The following is a 26,003-nucleotide window of genomic DNA, read 5'->3' on the forward strand; positions in this document are numbered from 1 at the left end:
TACAGGCAACACATCAGGTGACAGAAATGTAACCCAAAATTCAAATCTTGCTAGAAACCAGATGAACAGCGCGTCTCTTCTATCTGTTCTATAAATTCCTCTTACTGATGATAACAATTTAATGGGTGTTTGAAAAAGCTGTTTAAACAGGTCACTGACCTTTTCACATGGTCACCTGAACATGTCATGGGTGAGTGAGGGTGGTGTTAGGAACTGAGTCAGCCTTTCATCCAATCTGATTTACCACAGACTCTTTGAGCTTTAATGTTGGCCCTGACTGAAGGTCTTCTATCTTGACTTGTAGTTGTCGATGCAAGCTAGAATTTATTTAATTATTTTTATGTAATATATTTTTTAAATTGACGACAAGAAAATGGTTTTCAATGTTTCTCATGCGTCTCAAACAAGAGAGCCAGAGAGCTTTCTGTTTTTATGCACCAAATTTAAGACTTACCTATTTTTTAATTTGGAGTAATTTATTTTAAGCCCTTAATTGCATTATTAAAATCATTGTTTAAACAACATTTATTTATCTGATCTTATTTATCTATTTCTTTCCTGTATTTATCTCATATTTTTAAATTTAACCAATTTTTAATTTTGCTTTCTACCTTTACTCATTTCATTAATTTCACTCTATGGATTATATTTTATATTTACGTATTGTTTTACAATTATGTTTTAGATTATTTTATCTATTTCTGTCTCTGTTCTTTTGTGAAGCACTTTGGGCTGCATGCTCGTATGTAAGAAATGTGTAAATAAAGTTGAGCTGAGTTGAGTTTTGGAATGTGAAAATGTGTTAAATTACAGAATTACAGAAAAAAAATTATAATGAGACGTCTATGCAATAAATTATACAGTCGTTCAAATAAAGTAAGGCTGGATCATCTAGCTGAAGCTTAACCTGGTAGCTATTTAACTACAGAGAATGGCTGATTGAATTGTATCTGATCATTTCCTATCATACCGTATTGTATCATATCGTATCATATCGTATCGTACTGTATCACATCGTATCGTACTGTATCACAGGGTTTCGAATCGTATCACATCGTGTTGAATTGTATCATATCGTATTCTTCCGTAGGGTTTCGTATCGTATTGTATCGTATCGTAAGGTATCATATCGTAGGGTATCGTATCGTGTTGTATCAGATCGTATCATATTGTATCGTATCGTGTTGTCTTGTATCGTATCGTATCCTATCGTATCCTATCGTATTCTTTCGTAGGGTTTCGTATCGTATTGTATCGTATCATAAGGTATCGTATCATAGGGTATCGTATCGTGTTGTATCATATCGTATCATATTGTATCGTATCGTGTTGTATTGTATCGTATCGTATCCTATCGTATTGTTTCGTAAGGTTTTGTATCGTATTGTATCTTATTGTAAGGTTTCGTATCGTAGGGTATCGTATCATGTTGTATCGTATCATATATTGAATCGTATCCTATCGTATTCTTTCGTAGGGTTTCGTATCGTATTGTATCGTATCGTAAAGTATCATATCATAGGGTATCGTATCGTGTTGTATCATATCGTATCATATTGTATCGTATCGTGTCCTATCGTATTCTTTCGTAGGGTTTCGTATCGTATTGTATCGTATCGTAAGGTATCGTATCGTAGGGTATGGTATCGTGTTGTATCAGATCGTATCATATTGTATCGTATCGTGTTGTCTTGTATCGTATCGTATCCTATCGTATTCTTTCGTATTCTTTCGTAGGGTTTCGTATCGTATTGTATCGTATCGTAAGGTATCATATCGTAGGGTATCGTATCGTGTTGTATCATATCTTATCATATTGTATCGTATCGTGTTGTCTTGTATCGTATCGTATCCTATCGTATTCTTTCGTAGGGTTTCGTATCGTATTGTATCGTATCGTAAAGTATCGTATCATAGGGTATCGTATCGTGTTGTATCATATCGTATCATATTGTATCGTATCGTGTTGTATTGTATCGTATCGTATCCTATCGTATTGTTTCGTAAGGTTTTGTATCGTATTGTATCTTATTGTAAGGTTTCGTATCGTAGGGTATCGTATCATGTTGTATCGTATCATATATTGAATCGTATTTTATCGTGTTGTATTGTAGGGTTTTGTATCATATTATATCGTTTCGTACCGTATCATAGTGTTTCGTTTCGCATTGTGTTGAATCGTACCATATCGTCTTCTTTCGTAGGGTTTCGCATCGTATTGTATCTTATTGTTAAAGTACTTCATCCTGAGCTTTTCTGGCAACTTTGTTCTGAAAAGGCTGCTGTTATTCAATCTTTTAAAAATTAATTAAAATCTCAATAAAAAGTCTTAATCTAACTTTAGTAGTATAATATATGTGCCAACTGTAAACGACTTAACAATTTAAACACATCAAATAAATAAACCACAGCACTGCACTGCTTGACAGACACAGTAGTTTAGTCGGCCTCCATCACATTTCAACCCTTCAGCTGCCATAAATACTAGTCAGTGCCAGATTAATCTATACCACAAGGCCCAAGGGCAAGATAAGCTCTTGTCCCCATAATGTGGTCAAGTTCCCTTCAGGTCAGCTAACATACACTACGATCCACCCCTTGTTTGTAGACTGACAGCTTGTCATGTTTGGTAGAGGCTTAATTTAAAGAATATGTTGAATAACTACTTAACAACACCATAAAATAAGATGTGGGAGCAAATTTGACTTTCATCATCTCATGTCGGGTTTATCACCAAACAAATCAATCTGATCAAGCGACCACAAACTAATGGGTGTGTTATTCCAGAGGACACCGGCTTCTACTGGTGCACCTGAACTGTACCATTCATTTCTGACATGAGTAACATTGTTTTTGTGAGGATGTAACGGCGCCTCGTGAGATAGTTAAAAATCAGTGCAATGAGATCAAAAATAACATATATACCCTTTTTCAACCTGCAGAGGGCGCTATCAGCCTTTGACTTCTCTTGTTACGTCTCTAAACTTTAAAGGTGAATAGTTGTTTCCCACACATAAATGAAGAAGTATAAACTTCCTGATTATTTTAGCATTTTCTTTTTTTATCTACATGAGATTGCCACCCACTACCGATAAACTAGTGAACAATCTCTCCGTCTACTTCTTGCGTAGGTGTTGTAAGTTGTGTCTCTACACCTGCCCTGCAGGTAGCAGAGAGAGGGAGAGAGAGACAGAGAGAGAGAGGGATAATTAAAGAGCTTATGCCTCAATGGGGGGGTTGCAATACATCTTATATTTATACCTGATGATTGCTCTTTTATCTGTTTTCATTGACTCCTGTAATTTGACGATCTAGCGGAAGAATTGTTTGCACCCTTTCAAAATAAAAGCACCTTTTCACCAACACATGATTTAAGTAACCAAAGCGTTAGGGAGTCAAAAAGTCAAAAATTAAAGGCATCAGAATTTCAAGTTTTTAAGGAATTATCTTTCCTAAAGTTAGAACTTAAACTGGGTTACCAACACGCATTAATTATTGTGACAATTGATATAATGAACCCTGTATTGTGAATTATATCATAACATGAGTTTGGTGTGCTGTTAGGCCCTGACAGTATTGGTCTTTTGGTTTTCTTTCAGACTTTTTACAGTGAGAAAAATCTAGATTACCACCTGTCTCTTCCTTTAAACACATTCAATGATTTGGCATCTCAGTGTGTGCTGCCTCTCTCATTTCCCTTACAAACGTAGCCATGTTCACACTTTCAACTGACCAACATTCAGCTAATTCTCTGCTTTCAGCCAAAAATCCTCAGTATGTGTCCACTCACGATCTCTCAGTTATCTCAGGCTAAAAGCGTCCATTCAGTTTCCAGGGTTGCTTCCCAAAATGGTTTTGGACCACTTCCTTTCAGAGCCCGAATCCTTCATCAAAGCCCAAAGTTTCAGTTAACAACTCACCAAAAGTTGCAGACCACCTGCTTGACATACAGTAGATATGTCCAAAAATAAAGCAGCGTCATTACTGCTGCTCAGCCAAATGTTGGCACTGACTCCTTCACTCCTGGGCTTTCATAAAGCAGGGTGGCATCAGGCTGGATTTGGGAGCCAGCTTCGACTCTCTTTCCTGTAGTGACTCAGGCCTCTATGGCCGAGTATGAGTCACTCCTCTAGTTCCTGGATCGATATTCAAAAAGCGGGCAGACATGAATCAAATAACAATGAGTCAGTGTCAGAAGAAAATCACCTCACAGCCATTTGGAAATTAAGCACTCCAACACTCTCCGTCCCGTTCTCATTTGCTCTCCAACACTTAATTTTAAAGTAACTTTGCTCCCTTGTTACTCAGAGCTGCTGTGAGATCTTCAAGTGAAGACCTTCAAAAGTTTCATCCTCTCATACTCCTCCTCAGATGTCTCTCTCTCTCTCTCTCTCTCTCTCTCTCTCTCTCTCTCTCTCTCTCTCTCTCTCTCTCTCTGCATCCTCTTTAACACTCCACAACTCTCTCCCTAACTGCTGCCTTTAATCTAGTCCCCTACACACACACACACACACACACAAACATGCACACACACACAGATACACACTCTTACTGTAGAGGAGTCATCTGCAAGATTGATTGGAACTCATTCTGTGTCCTATAATAGACGAGTATTAAAAAGTTTCCTCCCTCTCACGCTATTTGTGAAATTGAATGGAAGGTAAAATGCATGCCAGAATTAGAAATGGGCTTCCGGTTTGTGTGTGTGTGCGTGTGTGTGTGAGTATGCGTGTGAGTATGCGTGTGTGTGAGTGTGTGTGTTCGTGTATAAAGGAATTTGTTTGGATGCAAAGGAGCTCCACCTACACTCACTTTAACACCTTTTTATTTGCAGAAAAGAGTTTATCACCTTTAGAGGCTGATAGGAATCGGAGGATTATGAAACTGGTCACATACATTTAGTTTGGCTGCATTAAAAACAGACATTAGACTCATGACATGAAAACTAAAGTGTGTACAGTATACTTGTGATTATACACCCTTTGGACCCTTAAGATCTTTCTCAGAACTGCACACAAATGTGACATTCAGCTTCTCAGGGAAAGGTCAAGGTTTCCGAGACACAAATACTTCTTTACATAATATTTCCGTGTGCTGTCTTATGATCAGAGACGTGTAGGCAACTACTTCTCTTCTGAGTGTCCTAAAAAACTGCATCACCAAACTATATAGGCATCATCCTACAATAGAAGCATATCACCCCTAGCACGCATCTGACCCAACCAGACTTAAAAATAAATATAAATGACCATCAAACCTGAGATACAGGGTCACTGGTTGCAATGAGGTCAGACTGGAGCACTCTTTTATATACAAGAGTAAATATGGAGCTAAATTCCAAAGCAAGGTACCTGAAAGGCTTTGAATCCCGTATTTGGAGTTTGAAATGTAAAGTCAAATATGAGTATTTTTCGTATCTTGTCTTCATTTTTTGTTGCACATGCATGCACACAGTTGCTGTGATGCATGAAAAGTTTCAGACCATGCTCCTTTGACACAGCCTGTGCAAAGCAGGAGAGTTACAGTTATACCGCCTCATCACTCTGTAATAAATGTAACAAACACTGAGGACCTGATTCACAAAAAGGTGGTGAGGCCAGCAGCCATTGCACAATTCACAAAGCACAGATAAACGTAACTGTCAATGTTCCCCAAACTGTGCAGCGGGCAAGTAGCATTTTTGTGCATCAGTGCTCTTTGCGTTCATCTGAAAACTGCATCATGCATTCATTTGGGGTAAAACTAGTCCCTTTAGGAGCGCCGTTGGCCTAGTGATTTAAGGGTGCACCACATATACAGAGGCTATAACCTTCGTTGCAGAGGCCGCAGGTTCGATTCCTGCCTCGACCATTCATTGCATTTCCTCTACTCCCTACATCTCCTGTCTATTGTCATCTCTTCTATCCATTAAAGGCAGAAATGCACCAAAATATATCTTTAAAAAAAGAACTGGTCTCTATATGCAAATGAGCCTCCTTACAAAACATGTCGAAACACTGGTGCTAACAGCCACGCCTATCTTGAGGCGATTCAATGCTTTAGGTGTCTTCCAATAGGCATTATGACTCATGCTCCTCTTGAGCCTGGTTTATACTTCTGCGTCAATCTAGCCTACGCCTACACCATAGGTTTGCATGGCCTCCGTACCTATGCAGAGGCCTACGCACATAGCCGACGTGCACCTCCTCCAAAATGTAACTACACGTCCCATCCACGCAGACCGCAAGCCGTGTTATTGGGCCTCTGGACTCTGCATTCACAGCGCTTCTGGATTCGCCGCACATCGGCCGTGTATTTCACCTCCTCCGACGTCTCCCCTCTATGCTACCCTGTAATCATTGCAGTATGATAAACAGCAACATGTATCAGCTGTAAATGAACGTAACACGCTCTGAATCGCTGTGAAAAAGCAAGCTGAAATACAGGAACAGGCGACCCACCTATTAGAGAGACCACACTGCCCTGAAGCGTTTTGGCGGAGTAGTGCTGCACAACACGGACACATCGACGCGCAAGTATAAACCAGGCTTTAATCTCCACATGGACTGTTTTCCTGTGTACAGCCAAAGCCTGCTGGTACATGATTGATCAAATACACTCTGACTGTAAACACATTATAGTTTGTTTTTTTATGAATGTTGATGACTAACAAATACACCTCATTTAAAAAACAGTGAACTTCTTTAAAGAGATCATGAGGGACTGTTAGTTTCACCGTGGTAATATATATCATCCATTCGGGTAAAGCCGTGTGTACTGCAAAATAAAATGTTTATTGAAAGGGAGGTGATCTGTATAGCACAGTAGCACCGTGAAAAAGGTATAATACATGGCATATAATGCATATCTCACAGTAATGATCATGTATCCTGCACCAGGAAAGCACACTGATACTAGTCTTGATGTTTCTCCACAGCATGATAATCCTGTCTCTGTGCTTACCTCTCCATTAGTGCATATATGTGCTGTGTGTTAGCCTGGCTGCTCACCATATGGCAGCAGGGACATGCAGAATCTCTCGCTCTCTACTTTTCTCTTTCTGTGCCAGGCTCTGTTGTTCCTCCTCCGTCCCTTCCCCTCCCTCACTTCCGTCAGAGATCTCTCCATGCTGAGCTGCTCGGCTGTACTCTCACCTCCCCCACTCCCTCCATCCCTCTGTCTATCCCTCCATCCTTTTCTTATATCACACTCTCCTCTATCATCTCTTGTTTTTTGTTATATCCCGCTCTCTCTCATTCGCTTTCGGTTTTTGATTTGCAACTTATTGGAGAGGAGACAAGTCAAATGTATCCATCAGCAATCAGCACAGTTTTGCTCCTGAAATGAACTTCTAAAGATCTGGTTTGAGTTTTGGGAAATCCCAACAGAGAAGAAGGTGATGATTCATGCCGAACAGTGATTTAACACACAGCTCTATGAGTGTCTGATGCTTCTTATTGTAGCTCACCAAACCACCTCGCTCCTGCTGCACTCTTCTCTCTCCTCCTCTCCTCTTCTCACCTCCTCCTTCCTCCTCTGTCTCTGGATTTACATCCCTGCCCGCCTTCCCAACCACTCATTCTCTCCATTTCTCTCCATTTCTCACTCACAAGTTTTCTCTCTCACTGTTTCTCTCTCTGGCCTCAAATAATCTCTTGAAATCAGACTCATCCCTCTACCAGGAAAAGTGATTCTCTACATATCATTTATTTGGATAATTCAACTTCATATCACCACTCACGTGCTGTGCTGCTCTCTGCTCTCACTGAAAGACAAAACTTGTGGTGTTACATCTATGTTTTCGTTAGGGCTAAAGTACGATCACAACCACAGCCTGTAAGCTGAGACAGCATACTAAACAAATGCATCCAAGTGAGCAAGAACAGTGCTACGTACTTAGTAAGCATGCTAAAGTTGGTGCAGCTGGTAAATTAGCTGTTTCAAGAAAGCAGTGTTAACCTTGAGTGTAAAAACACAGTCAAAAAGACACCATTTGGTTTGATATTAAACATATTTTTTACGTAAATATAACTCTTCTGTTTTGCAGAATCAGAAACTAGCCCGCAAAGTGTATCATCCTTTATTGTCGTGATTTGTATCGTATCGTGTCGTATCGTATCGTGTCGTATCGTATCATGACGTATCTTATCGTACCCGATCACGTCGAAGAGTATCGTATCATATTGTGTCGTCTCATAACGAACAGTATCGTATCGTGTCGTATTGTGTCATATCGTGTCGTATTGTATCGTACCCTATCGTATCGTGTCGTATCGTACCGTATCTTGTTGTATCTTGTCGTATCGCGTGGTATCGTGTTGTACCACATCGTATCATGTCGTATTGTTTTGTGTCAAGTGGTACCGTGTCGTATCGTACAGTGTCGTGTCACGTCATTTCATATCACATATCATTTTGTATCAAATCCCATCACATTGTGTGTGTTGAGTCATATTGAAAACCGCGTATGGTATCATATCATATTGTATCGAATCATATTGTATTTCAACAAATGGGACCAAATTGTATCATATCAAATCAAATTGTCAAACTTTAAAAAATAAATACACGTCGTACGAATGTTTCTCACATCCGTATGCTGTGGTGATATGTAGTTAGTATTTGACTGTTTTGTGTACAAGGCCTCTTTTTTCTGAAAAGTTTCTTTTTCGTTAGTTATTAGAGTTTAAAAAACAGGGTTTTACCTCTGGGTTTCCTTTGATTAAACAGCCGCCGTAAAGAGAAACTTCAAAGGACACACAGCGTCTTGTGACGGAGCTTATTACAGTGGCTTCACAGGCTCTGGCTGCACAATGGCTGCGCCCAGGAGAGGGATTTTTTGGCTTCAGAACTGTACAACGGGAAGATCCGGAGCAACGCTGTCCATTTTTATTTACAGTCTATGCTCTCATCATGTCGCATCATATTGTATGGTGTCATATCATAGCGTGTTATTTCGTATCCTCTTGTATTATATCGTAACACATTGTATTGTAGACTTGAGTTTTTGCTAATTTCCCCATCAATACTAGTGCAATAAATCTATAAACATAATATTGGTGGAAAACACAGATTGCATTCTTCTTGCTAGCTTTGACTGACTTTACACTCTCTGCTAGCAGCTCACTGTTGTTATTCATACATGTCACATCATAATTTGCCTGATACCAACTGATTTTAAATCTGTATGGATATGATTATTTTTTTTAATTAAATGGTATACTCACCAATATCAGGTGCCATATCTAAGGCAGTACTGGAGGTATACACCAGTATGTATCAGTGTCAGAGAAGCTCTGTTTGACAGTTGGGACAAAACAAACTACAGTACCCACTGAAATGTTTGTTAGTGTTCAGGTATCCTATCCAATCCCAAATCCCCCACAGCATGAGGCTCGGCAAGACCAGTTCATAGATTACCAGAAGCTCAGTGCTTATAATCTCTTTATAATTAATCCCAACGCTCTAAAATTAAATGTTAATGAGTAAACCATGAGCTGCTGCATGCACGATGCCTCACAATCCCATACAAAAACAGTTTAAAATGAGTTAAAGTGTATATTTCCCTGAAGTATGATCAGGATATTGACTGTTCTTGGACCTTTGGATCACCCAGCGGGGCACCATGGAGGTGACAGTGGGGATAAAGCAGGGGGATAGCTCGAAACGTCTACTGTGTCACTACGTGTTGTTAAAGAGCAGACAACAAAAGACCCCCACTGGTTGTCCAATTAATCATGTGCTCCATATCTCTGACCTGCAACAATCTGGAGGGAGTCAACCAGCTCATTGCTTAAGCTCTGAACTGTAATACCATTCCCTGTCCAGTGAATGTTTAACAGCAGTTGGGTATATTGTATAAGTGCATACATGCTTAATGTTCCACAAATATCCAGAAAAGACTCTCTTTGGTTTATATTTAAAGCAGAATTTTGATGCTTTCGAAATTGGCCTTATATTTACATATTTTAGGGTCAAACTGACATGAGATCAAACTTTTGTTGTAAATGCTCCAGTAGGGTGCTACAGCCAGTAGTCTGAAATTGGTTGTAATGGTCATAATGCAGTCCTTGTGGGCAAATACTCCCAACCAAAGTACCAAAGTGTGCCGCATAAAAAGGCTGGTTGATGAGAATTCCTGCAGACATATCTTTTTTTTTTTTTTTTTACAGAGCAGGGTTCTTGTTTGACACAAGCTTTTGCTTTGCTTTTTTTTTAAATAACCAGACCCCATTGACAATCCAGTAATTTAACTTTGGACAACACAAGAGTTGCTGATCTAACGCCGCAGCCTCAGTTCTTCAGTGCTTTTGAGTTTGGTGCTTTGAGAGGCTGGCTGGACTCCAATAACATATTTGTGTAACGCAAAATAACACAAGAGAGAACTATCCGGGTAGAGGTACAGTGGTATGGTATTGTTAGCTCCTGTGTTCTGCTGTTTTGTCAATGGAGTTTGGTGGTTGTGAAGAGGGTAATGTAACTATTGTTTCCACTTTCAAAAAGTTAAATGTCACCCTCTAACAAAGCGGTGTATATCTGTAGGAACCTTTTTGTAATGCTGTTGGATAAATAGACTAACAGTCTGTGCCTGTCTGAGGCAAAATTAAGCCTCTTAGTGGTCATACTTTTATTGGACAGATTTACTGACATGATTAGGTTGAAGCCATCAGAGCCTGCTGTCTGAAAAAAAATCTACCAGAGCAATTCTTTTTTTATTCCTTTAAGTCCTTTAGATCCTAGAATATGTCAAAAAATAGAGCCTGTGATTAAAATACTAGAATGAACCCTAAAGATGAGAGAAAGCTGAGGAGGAGACTTTGAGTAAGAGAAGAGGCCAGGCTCCAAGAAACAGAAAATAAAGACAGAACAAAAGATAAAGATAAGAACAAAAAGAGAAAGAGGGAGAGTGTGGGATGGAAGGAAGGATGAGAGAGAAAGAGGAGGGACAGATGGAGAGAGCACCAGAGCCAACAGCAGAGCTAAGTGGGTAGTGTGCTCCCCAGACAGCGCTCCATATGGCCTGGCAACGCCATACACAGCCAGGCAGCACAAACACACATACACGCAGCATGTACACACTCAGACACACACAGCATGTGTATCACCATATAACGCTGCACACAAACAATCTCATCTACACACATATTCCCACATAACGATGTACCCTCACACATAGAGGCATCCTCCAATTATTACTTTAAAAAGATCATCACATTATATTATGTGACCCTTTTTTTATCTCAAATGTGTTAGATATCCTGAGTGTTGCTTTTAAAACAGGATTTTTAGTAGACTTTATTTGGCAAGGTATTCAAAATAAACGCAAAAGTTAGTTGGAAAAACTCAACAACAATTAATTTATAAAAATAAATCATGTCAAGATTATATTTTTGGTGACGTGCATTTAAAGTAAGTTTGTGAGAAATATGAGTTGTTGGAATGGAGTGGTAAGAAAGTGCAAGGTGTGAGGCGCTGTTGGCCAAGTGTTCTGGGCATGTGCCCCATGTATGGAGTGTTCGCAAGTCCGGCCTCAACCATTTGCTGCATGTCTTCCCACACTTACTTACTTACTTACTTCCTTCCTTCCTTCCTTCCTTCCTTTCTTCCTTCCTGTCTCTCTTCAGCTGTCCTATCTATTACAGGCGATAATGCCCCCCTTAAAAAAAAGTAGAAAGTTCAAGGTGCTCCAAATCCATATCATGGCCCCTTAGCTTTCATTGATTGGTCCTGTTCCTCTGACAAAGGTGATGCAGTTTAGTTTGGGTATCCGTGGTTGTGGTAAGAGCGAACTAGCCGAAGTAACTTCTAAGATCTGCAGGAACATGGCTCCATGGAACATTTTAATACAGGGGCCAGTTTAACCAAGACTTCATGCTCAGGTTGCTAGAGCACCTCACAGCTTTGTTCCAGATATAGTCTAAGATTATTAACATTGTATGGCAAAGAGACTGTAAAAATGGACAACACAGGTGCCTCTCAAATTGAAGCCAAAATATTTCCCCCTGGTGGCTAGCTGCAGTACAGGTTATAAACCCTGCCTCCTTCATGAAAACAGTACGTTAATTCACTGTGGCCATGTCATTTTCAGAGCCCCTTTGTTTTTACCGAGTTACTTGATGCTTAAACAAGGGGATGTGATGCCATGATTGACAGCTCTGTTGATAAATGCAGATCCTGCAGGATTAGCAGAGTAGAGCTGAGGAAACCTAGCAAACACTACAGAAGAGTCACTGAACTTTTAATGACTGTGACTGTCTGCTTCAAATCAGCACAAGAATCTGTTCTGCTGTGGGCCGTGCTGACCTGATCTCTGACATTTAATCACTCAGTTAATGTGTGGAGCTGAGGAGGCGTGACGTCAGTCCAGCGGCTCCACCAGCCAGATCGCTTCTGTGCATGTCTTGGCTCCAAAATACGTCACCCGCGCCATATGTCAGGGCTCATCAAGACAGCATTTTGGTTACATCTTGTTTTTTACAACAAGGGGAGGCGGAGGCATGTTGTCCAGATTCATAGACAGTCAATGGTTGAAAAGAGGTATTTTATAACTAGTCACTACCATCAGACAACAGCTAATGTTACCATTTAGCAGCCTTTGAGCTTATACAACTGTTTGTACATGAGGCAGGTTACAGATTAAAAGACATAAATATCTTCCAGCTCAGTATTGTAAGCTAAACAGACATGGTTGAATGCTCAGTCTGTCCGTTGTTTAACAACTGAGTTATCAGATATGCCGTTTAAACTTGAAATATGGACACTGGCCCTCTGGATTCTCACTGTTTATTTCTTTACAGTGCTCATCAGACAAAAAGGATGAAACAGTAATGATTGCCAAATACCCTTGATCTAAAGGACTATAAATTGGAACCCTCAGTAAAACACTGCGGTATTTTCCCATCCCAAGAGTGACCTCAGAAAAAAAAAGCCTGTCATGTACATGTGATGCAGTGCTACAGTAAAATCAGAGAGCCTGTAATGAATCATTTTGGCCTGAATATACAGTATATATTTTTCTTTGTAGATGACATGATGCTGTTTGCAGGGGTTACCTAAATTTAGCATTTTATGTGTTTCCTGCAACAAGACAACCCAAGTCTGAAGTGTGTTAGTGATCATCATTCAGACTAAAGGCTGGAATATACTTCTGCGTTGCACCTACGCAGCAGGGTATTATATTAATTTACGCTGAAGTATAAATCAGGCTTACACAATAGCACTGAAGTAAGTTACTATTCCCCTTAAATATAGTGTAATATTTCTACTAAAAATGAGGACAAACAGATTTTCTTTTTTTATCCAAAAAGGGAGGAGATCAAGAATATAAATCTAGGAAAAAGTAGGAAGAGTGGCAAAACATCAAAAAGGGTCAGCAAGTATGGGACAAGCTAGCTCATAGATGTGGGAAACTGGCAGATATTGTAGTCATCGTCTTCATTTTTTTCTTGTTTTCCATGAAATGAAGAGTTCACACATCAATAACGTCTATGAATTTACTTTTCTTGACAGTCTTAGGGCCAGATACTAAGAAATGTACCACGATGGCCCTGAAGGCTGTTTGTCCTCCCTTTGACTAATTATATATTGTTGGGCAACATTTCAGGAGAACTAGATTATTCCAAGCACACACAACCCTGAATGGATTTCTCCAAATGACAGTTTGGACTCCATCATCATCAAGTCATACATTTCTCAGGCCCCCCCCACAGAATATGGAAAAATTCTGAGTGTCTGTTCGTTCCTTTTCTACTTCCCGCTGAAGCCGAGACTCATGGGACGACCAGGGTAACAGCCAATCCCTGTATGAAGTCAGGAAGTGACTCCTCGTTAATCCCAGGGGTTAATGAGGTTACTACGGGTCTGCTGGGCCATCGCCATGGCACCCTGCAGTCAGGGAATACCGAGCCAATCACATTTAGTATTGTGAATGTAAACATCCTTACATTGCAGTACATCTGTATTGTCTGTATGGAAGTATGCAGACGTCTGCAGACAGTAGCTGGAGGGACTAATCATCTTACACATGTTAAAGCATATTCCAAGAGTTTGATCTGACCTGAACAGTTTTTACTGAAAATGATTGACATATTTAAAGGGACAAGATTCAGTGACAACAATATTTGTAACTTTGATTTGTAGGGTTTTCCTACTTTTGATTATAAAGATTGTATTGCAACATCACAGTGTGTTCAAACCAGTTTGCTGAAAATTTCCAGCAAATGTTAGCCCCTTTAAGCTGCATCCAAAAATTAAATCTTGATGTTACTGGGTTCACAGCATTAACCAGTGGCACATACAAAAAGTAGTGAGTCTACTTTAACTATGCTGCTACTCCTTGCTACTTGAGGCTAATCGGTGTCCAGTTTGAAAATGTCTGACTTTGCCCTGACTCTGCAGACCATTGGTAGTTTAAGATAGAGAGATCTGATCCATCCATCTCCACAAAGCGGCATCCAGTGTATCCAGCAAGTCACACTTCAGGTCAAATCTGGTTCACTACAGGACTATGAACACACTATGCTGAGTTTGTGTTGCAATAAAAAGATGCAGAAACAACTACACTACCAGTCAAAAGTTTGGAAACACCTTCTCATTCAAGGGTTTGTATTTATTGTAATGATTGTAAAAACTGTAGATTAATACTGAAGACATCAAAACTATGAAAGAACATATATGGAATTATTGAATGAACAGAAAAGTGTTAAACAAAGCAGAATATGTTTTATATTTTAGATTCTGTAAAATAGCCCCCTTTTTCCTTCATGACAGCTTTGCACACTCTTGGTATTCTCTCAGTCTGCTTCATGAAGTGGTCTCCTGGAATGGTTTCTAATTAACATGAGCCTTGTCAAGAGTTCATTTGTGTTTGAGACCATCAGTTGTGTTGTTCAAAGGCAAAACCAGATTATTTCATAGTTTTGATGTCTTCAGTACAAGGTGGAAGTTAATTCAAATAAATTAAACCAATTGAATGAGAAGGTGTGTCCAAACTTTTGACTGGTAGTGTACATAATGAGACAGACTTGTAAATAATCCATGGTCATACTTCCTCAGGTGTATCCCCACAAGCTTTTGAAATGCTTTATGTTTCTCCAGTGAATTTGGATCAACAATATCTTAAGCAGTCTTCTGAGAAGTCCTAAGAATCTCAACATCAATAGACTTTTGCAACAAAGTTTCAAACCTGCACTCTAACATATACGCAGATGATGTAAGCATCAAAAATGCAATCCATCAAAATCCACATCTGCATAAAAATTGTTAACTTCACTCTGGTTTAAGCACATATGACACATGACATATTATTTCCATAACTTAGGGTGTGCACATTCTATGGAGTAGACTGCAACAGTCACAACTTTGATATTTAGAAATACTTCATCATTAACATGAAGTTTTCAGCGGTGCACCTTAGCGAGAACACACTTCAGTGAAATGATTTAAAGATACCAAGCACTGCACAGACTTCAAACAGGAATACAATGTTAATTCATAATCCACTCAGTCACAAAAGGTCATTAATAGCACACATTGTGACACAGAGATATTATCATTTGGAAGTCTTGCATATGGTGATTAACTACAGCTCAAGGACTACATGTTCCCCTACAGATTGAGAAACTTCTGCAACTTACAGGCTTATTAAAAGTTTATAAAACCTCGAGAGACAAACTCAAAAGTACACGGTGGTCAAGTTTAAAACAAGCCTTTTTCTCTTGCAGTGCTCTCAGATTGGCGGCAGCTCAATCAACAGCTCACAGGAAGTCCATTCTGTCTCCACTGAACCGATCAACCTGACAAACGTTTGGCAGGAGCTGACCATCAGCAGCCAGGTTTCTCTGCCCACCATGTTTCCTACAGACGTTACAATAATCTGTGAATAAACAGTATGGCTTCAGAAAAACACAATGAGCAGATGATGTCTGTCATCAAGGGCTTCCCTGAGCTGTGTTTGTTTTATTTTACTTACAGGAGGGACCATTGTTCTCCATCATGAGTTTATTTCAATACTGATATCAGCAGGTATTGATTGTTTTCACTATGCTGTACATTCTCTGCTAACACGTCTGTGTTCGATCAAATGGCATTGAGATGTGAAGAGGAGCTGCAACCCGAGGTGCTTGTGGTTATGCTGATAAATGAATGCAATCTGGCTTTAGCATGTCTTCAAATCCTTTTCATTGCACATGATGCCCTGCGCACATGTAGATATGTGCATGAACACACTTACTTTACCACAGCATAAAGAAATAAGCTGATGGTGGTGTGCAGTGTGCTCATAAATTAATGCAAACATGATTTAAAATCCTCGCATTGGGAGCATTATTAGGGAATAGTAGTCAGAGGAGATCTGCTTCTCCTAAAATATTAACTACATGTTGAATAATAGAATACTTAAACACGCTCACGTTATTCTTAAAGTATGATAAGCACTGTTTGTAATCAAACAACATAAAAACACATGTTGTAATAATGTGATACTTGTACCTTTTTGACATTTGCACAACTGGAAATTCAAACCCATGAGGTTATATTTTTCAATACGGGTGTATTTTTTTGACAAAGAAGCACATTTCAACAGAACACCTGTCAATAGAAGACTAGGTTGTATAAAATCAGATATATATTTATCAGGAAACCACACCTACTGCCAAAAAGTATTTGTCATTTAGTTTTAATAAAGTTAATGTTAGCCACTTCAAGTCAACTCAACTTATCATATCTTAGCCATTAGCTAGTTAGCATTACAACGACCAGGCTGAAGCAAAACCAATGGCAAACTTCACATTTATTTCCATTAACTTTAAAAGTGTTAACTTGGCTCTATAATTTAAAGGTTCTTCATCACAGTGCAAATTTTGTTGAAGATATAACTAAAGCTACATATCGAGCAATAAACCACTAGCATAAAATCAAATACAGCTACCCCGAATTAGGTAGCTAGCACTGCTTACAAATAAAAATCAGTTTTAAACAAAAACAGATTTAGTTTTTTTATATAATGTTTTTAATGTTGGCAATTACTACCATAATTTTATTTTATGTGTGTATCTGTCATCATAAAATACAATCTCTCTTTTTAGGTGACAAAAATATAAATATAAATATAAATATAAATGCTTGTTAGCATGTTTCTGCGGAAAACAGAATTAACTGAAAGTAAGAAAGGTACTTTATTAATCAAATTAATAAATCAAATCAAATTTTTTCACTCAAGCTATTTTGGACATGCTACACATACAGCTTTTTTGGTATATACATACAAATGCACACACATGCAGTGAACATGCTGAGGGAGAGATGTCAGAGTGAGGATAGTGCCGTCAACCAGTGCACCCCGAGCAGTTGGGGGTTCGGTGCACGGTCCACTTGCCAAACTTCGTCCATGCTGGGACTCGAACCGGCGACCCAAGCCAAGTCCCTATGGACTGAGCTACTGCCGCCCCATACTGCAGTACTGATAATATATGTTCAAAGATTATCAATGACAACTAACTTCAAAACCTAACTGTACTTTGCTTAACTTTCACCAACCCTTCTATATCAAGTTTATGTTTGACAGGCATAGTCAGAGATTAAAGGACCTTATCCTTAAAGACCAAGTTGAGACCATAGAGTGTATAAATAATGGACGTAGTATCCGTGATGTCACTCATCTGTTTCTGAAGAGCTGTTTTGAAGCCAATCGTCCGCGGTAGCCATATTGGATATGCTGAAGTCAGCCTAACTTCTGTCGAGGTAAAGATGTGGGCTTTGAGCCTCCTAGCCAACAGCTAGTGTTCCCACCTGTCCTTCAAGTCAGCTGTGTCTCTTAAAATGGAAAACTCGTAATCTTAATAGCTTCAAAACTGCCGTGGTATGAAAAAATTCACCCCCCGTACAGTGTGTGCCGATAAAGAAATGAGCGATCCAGACTACACTTGTTTTTTAGTACCAGGCTGTAAGCATGTTTATTTCTGCTATAAAGATCTGCTTTTTTGAATTGGTGTGTATGTGGTTTCTGGTACTTCCGAAGACAGCCTCAAGCGGACATTTGATAAACTGCAGTTTTTAACACTTCAGTGGCTTCAATTTTCGTGGCCGGAGGTTGCCGTTTGGTTGAGACGGACGTTATCAATGTGATAGCAAAAAAACATGTATTTTCCTTTTTTTAATGGGTACTTTCTTACATTTCATGTCAGTTTAGCAGAATGAATGAATAAATCAAGTTTAAACAATGTTAAATGTATTCATGTCCATTAAGACTTCTCTGCAATGCTATTTTTGTAGTTCACTGTGTAGTTTTGTTGTTGTTGTTGTTGTTGTTTTTCAAGCAAAGGGGTTGACTAGAAATTCGAGCTGATAAAGACTGTATCTGTGTCAGAATGTCATCCACACCAAGCGTCCACACTGGTGCCTGGAGAAATAGAGATTTGCCATTAAAAACCTGACTCAGATAGAAAGATAGGAGGTTAAAAATCTGCTGATTTTCTCTGTTTGGTCTGAAAGTAACCCAGCAGCCTAATATAACAAGCCATACATAACCAGATCAGAGGTGTTTCACATTAAAATCGCTTATACAATATATACTATCTGCCCCAGTTCAACAAGACAGAGGGAATCATGCTGGAATACTGATTGTAATGTCAGCTGAATAATCCGGGGAATACTGACCGGAAAGGCACAGATTGTATAATGTTTTAAATGGACGCCATATTGTGGGATTCCTAAGAGAAGCAGATGTGCTCCAGCTGACTTGTTCTGTAATCCCAACTCACTCTCTGATCCAACACACACACACACACACACATATACAATGCACACAGATAGCGCATAAACAAGCTTTATCCTTTGATCATTGTGTGGCAGGAAAAAAAAAGACATTACTGGCTGCAGAAGTCACCGCCAACAGAACGCATGAAAACTTGCATTTCAACGGGCAAATAAGCCAGCGGGGACTGAGATGCTCGTATAACATCAAAGAGTGGAAACGACCTAGTCTGTTTCAAGTAACGTTCGCAATTCAAGTCTGTATTAACAACCCGCTGATCAAATAACCAGGCTTTACACACACACACGCACGCACGCACGCACACACACACACACACACACACACACACACACACACACACACACACACACACACACACACAGAGAGAGAGAGAGAGAGAGAGAGAGAGAGAGAGAGAGAGAGAGAGAGAGAGAGAGAGCGGTGGAGGAAAGATGATCACTGAGCAGAGCCTTCATAAAGAACCACTCCTGACCAACTCATCAATGTGCAATCTCCACTAATTGGAAACAAGATAGAAGGCATTATTTCCACAGGAGCTAACTTCTCACCTCCTGCATTGTGAATAAGATGTTAGTTTGAAACATTTCAAAGGTTTCAGAAGAATTTCATGTAAAAAGGTTTGCAGTTCTGAAGCAGAATATAAATGAATTTCTAATGTCGAGAAAATCATCTAATTCTTTTTGATAACTTCATGAGGCTTTTTCAAAATGTCACAGTCATCTGTGACAAATATTTCTTTATAGTTTATCATGTAACATTCAGCACTACAGTTCCTGTGATTCTCAGAATTAACAGCTAGAAAAAGAGATGTGAGAGTGACATGTGTAAGCATTTGATAAGTCAAGGATTGCTTTGTTGTAACAACTAATAAAAAGTTAAAACCTTAAGATTTAAGGTTAAGAATGTTTCTTACTGCAATGCTGCAAATGAGTTGTAAATGACCTCTGAACTTCAGAGTCTGTAATCTTTTACTTGCTGTTTTAATTCATGAGTGAATAGATACACATATTGCTTCAACAAACGGTCCTCTGTAACTTCTTTATCATCTCTCCTACTGTAAGAAACTAGCAGGATAAAAAAGGCAACTTTGGTCGTCTTACATAAAGTAGATCCAGGTTAAAAATCCACTGGCGAGCACATTTTGTGGGTGTGTCATCATAATATTTAAGTAGCTTGAGGTGCTTTTAGGCTGAATCATCTCTGGTATCTCTCCAGGTTGGTCTTTGCGTGCTGTAGCTCATCAATGAAGTGAAACAAACTCAGAAAATGAATAATATCCACACTTCTACTCCCTCACATGACCTCACATAAGCTGCAGCAGGAGTCTTGCGCATCTGATATTCATGCAGATCTGTGACAATTGAAATCCGCTGTGAGCATGCCTATGCTAAAGAGTACTTTGAGACGCGTAGGGAGTGACAAAGAGACAATAGCTGACGATTTGGGAATGACAACAGGCCATGGTATTCGGCAACACGAGTGCTCAATGCACCGCTCAAAACCCTGAAGTTCAAAACATTGATTTTCACAATCACCAAATCAATCTCAGAACCCATCAACTATCATTTCAACACAATATGCCTCTAAGAAGGGCCAACTTCTCTGTATTTACACTGTAAATAGTAAGTTACGCAGAAGCCTCACTCTGATCAGAAAAAAAAGAAGTGATTCTTAAGCTTTCTGAAACAACAAGCACATTTTTAGAGGAGTATGAATGTAAGCTTTCACAGGTCTCTCCAAGAGGACAAGACAACAACTTTTTAAGCTGTTTTTTTAATGGAGGTCAGATTGATCAGTTCTGATGCATTCAAGGGAGTCAGGAAATCTGAACCCTTATTAGTTATTGCAACACACTATCAAGCAGATTGTCACCTAAGTTCATTTTCAATCTAGCATGGATTGTTAGCTGCACATGCATGTTTGTAAAGATAAATACATCTAACCAGGGGTTACGTTAGGTTACACCTGCTATTGCTCTCCCTACTGGCTGCCTTTCCTTCATACACCAAAGCCTGCTAATAGTTGATTGGTCAATAATACTGGGACTGCCAATGTACAACAAACACAAACCAGAACAACTCCGTACTGAAAATCCAGACCCTCAAGTACAGATTCTACATTTTCATGGAGACTCTGCAAATGGGAATTCCCTCCCAGGAAGTCCCACGATTATGTTTGTTACAGACAAGTTTGTTTCTTTTGTTGTTGCAAAAACAGTGACTGAAAACCACCTGCACAAAAACCATACAGATAATGTAAGTCTCTCCTCTTGATGAGCAGCTTGACAGGACAGCTGAGCAAACTGAGAGACAGCAGAGCGCCTGAATCCAGCCTAAGACACACCTCTGAAACAGGCGGCAACATCTTTGGTTTCTAATGACTCAACAGGATCTGGACTGGACTTATCACACTGATTATGTCCATCTTAACACTGAAAGCTCTGTGGATGCTGTCTAAGGGATGGTAGACAGCTACTTCCTGTGTGTTTAACAGGGTATAAAGTCATTCAGGTTAAGGAGTGTGGGGCTTCCTTATATATACTTTCAGAGATAACCACAGAGGCATATTTTGTGAAAACAAATCTCCCCGTCTAAACAAGGTCCCTGTGCAGTGCCATTCCACTTACAGTATCATACAAATTGCATAATAATGGCCTGAGTCACACTTGTAAAGAGACAGTCACCAGAACACAAATTTATCTTTCATGCTGTGACTCATCCAAGGTGTAGAATACATTTCACAACCAACATGAATGTGAGACAAAGGACAGACTGCAGGCTAATAAAAGGAGGATGTTTGGCCAGTGGGGTGTTCTGACGATAAAATAACGCAATAGCAAAGAATTAACCACCTACTTTCACTAATTTTAGTCCAGCTTTGAAGTCTTTGTCTACTGAGTGATGGTGAGTAGGTGTTTGAGTAAAAACTGTTGTCACTCACCGGACGTCGTTTTGCTGCGGAGGTTTCTTCTGCCCAACCAGGTTCACCGTTCTTGCTTGGATGGGCTTCTCCTCTCTGAAACAAAGGAAGTAAAGACAAGAACTTTACTTTGGGAGATCTCAGTTAACTTTGCTGTGCATATGGAGTTAATTTAACAATATGCTTGAAACTCTGTTCAAGACCCATAAATTCCTCAGATTTTCTGAACAGATTTATCTATCATCCTGCAACAGCATGAACTCGCCTCTTATCCTCATGTAACCTTATCCTTTGAAGGAGGTATTTTTAGACGGGATCCTATTTTTACAACAATGTACAGACTAAACGGATAAAAGATGTGAGAAGCATTTGAAAGGATCCAGTAAGATTGCTTCAGCTTGCAGTAGTGGGATGGGCTGTGATGGTTGTAATGCAATCTGTGGACAACAAACGCGTTTGTTCAAAGAACATCCAATAACAGTGCTTGATTTTGACTCAGACAGACTAAGACTGTTATTTTAAGTGTCCTACAAAATTACAGATCAGATCCTTACAGAAAAAGATCTGTCTTGCTGAAGTGAAATCTCTTTTTCAACCAGAAAGAGTCACTCCACTGCTCTCTTCAGACCCACCAGACTCCATTGACAAAACACCTAATTTTACCTTTCACAAAACAGGACTCGCTTGTCCTCCCCTGACTATGTTTTTACATTTGTTGGTGTTATTTTGTGACGTTTATGTTTTGTTTGGATCCGAGGAACTATTTCTGTAACACTAAATAACACAAAACTAACTCAGTGGTGGACATGCAGGTCATGTGTGTTCAGGCCAGAATTGCTGTTTTTGTCAAAGGAGTTTGGTGGCTTTGAATGGAGAACTTTAAAGTTTGATTGTAGCAACAAAAAAACTGATTATTCAAAAAATTGATTATCAAAAATAGTGGATATTCTTGGATGGGGAGAAAGTAATACATTGAAGCAATGACAGCTAATTTCACTGATGAAGAAATCTCCCAAAGAGCTCCCAAACTTTTAACACTATTAGTCATTTATACCCCAAATTATTTCAGCACAGGGATAACCATTTTAGTTTGATTAGTGTGGCTGGTTTTATTGTGGATTCACTCCTAATGAAATGTATCAGAGTTATGTCCTAGCTCACTTTTCTTAGCTCCTTCTGAGAGGCCATTGGACGCCACCTGACACTAAGGGAACTTTGCAAACAAACCAAACTAAAAGGACAAACACTGCAAAGACAAACTAAGTAAGAATACTCATTTAGACTCAGGTACGTTGACAGGCTTTGGACAACATGTCTCCAGTACGTCCCCTGACACATTCACACTTTGATTTAAATCCATCTCATCCATAATCATGAACCGTGGGCTCTGATCAGTCTGATCACACAGGAAACTGAAGAGCGAGAAATCCCCGCCAACACCCACGCTGTCTAAAACAGAAGACGTGTCTTTTCATCGTCAACACTGCGAGCACCCCTCTCATTATGAGACTTTTTTGCATGTTAGATATGGTGATGGCTCTTTGTTCTAGCCATCCTCTGCTGTACTGACAGTTAAAAATAAGCAGCAGCTGACGTAGGTGGACATTCTTGAGTTAATCTGGTTAAGTAGGATGCTGCATTAATAACAATCTGAGTTAAAGGATTCTACTTTATGAGATGTAATCATTAAATAAAGTTAAGGGTGGGGTTTTAACTGGATTGTGTCTGTACTCAGATTATTAAAGGACTACATTAGCGTGATCAGAGGTTATGATATGTCAACAAATCAGGTATTCAAAATTCCTAATGCTATATATTTTTGGATTGCTGGCTGTGTTGCAACATTTCAGACACCGTTTGGCTTCCACCCTTTTCTGTACAGTATGAAAATCAATAAGCTGTCTCCTAAAACTTACCACACTTTTTATTTTCAAAGTTATAATTTTGGGGTGGTTTTGCCTTTATGATAGGACAGCTGAAGACAGACAGGAAATGTGGGGAGTAGAGAGCGTGAAAAAGACAAGCAGCAAATGGTCGAGGCCTGGAATCGAACCGGCGACCTCTGCAACAAGGACTGTAGCCTCTGTAAATGAGGGACGCTTAAACCAATAGGCCCCAAAACTTACCAGTTTTTTTTAAGAACATTTAACATTTACTCTAAACAGTTTCAGCAACTTTGCCTAACTTTGATTATAAAATGTAAAAGTGGAATATACTGCCAACAGCAGTTTCAGGCTGCAGTGTGTAAGCAATAGTGATTTAATAGTTGCTAATGACAGGTGACAGGTGCAGACTTCTTTGTTATGCGTAATGACTCCCCGAACTTAACATTTTTATATTGTATATATATATATATATATATATATATATATATATATATATATATATATATATATATATATATATATATATACATATACATATATAATAGACTTTAATTTTGCAGGAAAATAAGGGGAAGACGATGAATGTCCGAAATGACAAAAAAATGCATTTACATTTTGAATCTCCAGCAACTACATGATGGTAATATCTTGTAACAAGTGAATCTATCTCCGATCCAATAGATTGCTATCGACACCACTTCTGAACTTGTTAAAGGGATCTGATTCATTGCAAACTTTAAATGGCTTGTAATAAGTCTGTTTCCATGATCAGCTTAATGCATTCTTGACATGATGTTAATCAAAGTGTTAGAGCAACCCTGTTCTCATGTTAACTAGACACTTCAGTCATATCCACACACAACCTGACATCACTTAGGAGAGAAAAAAGACTGTGCTGGTTTCAGGTCCCTGCTCTGTTTCTGCAGATTCCCTGCGATGATGAATCAGAGACAGTATCAGGAGTGAAAAGATGGGACGCTGCATTTGTTGGGCTAAAACATGCATCACGTGTCAGGTCCTCCTTTCCTTTTAAGGTCTTTTTCCCCCCTCAGTCTTCAAAATGATGAACGCTGGACTTGTCATACTCCATCCTGAGATATTTCACAGCTCAGATCTGCGTAAAAACACGCTGGAGTTTTGTGCTGACATCTGACTTTTGCTTGTTGTTAGAAAACACTGGTATTCCTATGATGCATCACAGGTGAAACAGCACAGCTGGGATATTTCAAATAGAGAGAAGACTCTGATATGTATATGACCACAATGCACTGCAATGTATCTACTCTATTTATAGCACATTTTTCCCATTCAGTCGTGATGAGACTGCGAGACACACCACACACCTGCATGACGTGTTTTTCAGATGAGTGAGCTTTTATTGTAAAAGTGCACACTGTGTGGTTTCTGTGCTGTAAGGAGGGATGTCCTTCCTCTTAAACTGTCAGTGAGTTTGATCACTTCGGTGTCATTAAAACACACACTGTGAGGATTTGTGACTACAGTTCTAGGTTTAAAAATGTCAATGTTTATAGGGTGGTAGAGGAGTGCTATTTATAGGTCATTGGTGTCTGTTGTATTGCTGTGGGGAGGAGCTTTACTGTACTACGTTCTTCTACTTATGTAACCGAGTTTTAAGCTTTAAAGAAGATATAAAGGATTGAAGCAGAGGTTAGCAATTATCTTTAGTTGTTGTCTTTCTCTTTGTTTTAAATCATCAGATGATAAGTATTGACCGTACATAATTGTTTACCCTCTTTATTTCATATACGCTGCAGCTATAAACGCACAGCGTATGTGTATATACAGTGATCCTTTATGCTTTTAAAGCACGGAAAGTGATGGTAAGTATACCTAAAAATGCTCCGAAGAGTGGAGTATTCTCTGCCTCTCTGCATTACAACCCACACTACCCTGCTGCTAGTACACTCACCATGCATGTATTAGTCAACCAGTGCAGCTTTTCAGTGCAGACCTAATCGTACAGACACACACACGCACACACACTGCTCTCCATCCAAACAGTGATGAGAGGAAACACTGCTGAGGCCAATATAGTACAAGACATGTATGTGCTGACAGCCCTGTCTTATTTGCAGCCGCCACAGTATGACATGACTGAATCCATGGCTTCTAATACATTACTGAAAATGATGCATAGCCACTTAGAGCCGGAGCTATATATTGGACATTTCCTTCTTTAGATGCAATGAATCGATCTTCCGTTCCAGTGCTGGGCTATCAGTCCGCACAGAGGGCTTAAAATAGAACAGGGACGTAAAGCTTGAGGAGCGCCTCGCTTAGGTGGGTCGCTCTATCTTTTCTATCAGCCCATCTATGCATGCAGCTCCATGCAGACCGTGCAGGGAACCTTTGAACATTTTCTGGTCCTGCAGGAGGTAAACGGGCTGGATGTGGGCTCCTTTCTGCACCAATTTGCAGTAGTCAAA

The 26,003-nt window shown here is 39.4% G+C and overlaps 1 protein-coding gene across 16 annotated transcripts in view; it reads right to left on the bottom strand.

Moving 5' to 3' along the window:
* LOC117811190 (regulating synaptic membrane exocytosis protein 1-like) overlaps nt 1-26,003 on the bottom strand; it is a 144,325-nt gene that overhangs the window by 116,669 nt on the left and 1,653 nt on the right. For all 16 annotated transcript variants that reach the window (XM_034681313.1, XM_034681304.1, XM_034681314.1 and 13 more), the window contains exon 2: nt 21,692-21,766. In XM_034681313.1, the coding sequence (XP_034537204.1) occupies nt 21,692-21,766 (75 nt within the window). The remainder of the gene's footprint in view (nt 1-21,691; nt 21,767-26,003) is intronic.

The sequence above is a fragment of the Notolabrus celidotus genome, chromosome 4 (genome assembly GCF_009762535.1).
Source record: "Notolabrus celidotus isolate fNotCel1 chromosome 4, fNotCel1.pri, whole genome shotgun sequence".
Classification (NCBI taxonomy): Eukaryota; Metazoa; Chordata; class Actinopteri; order Labriformes; family Labridae; genus Notolabrus; species Notolabrus celidotus.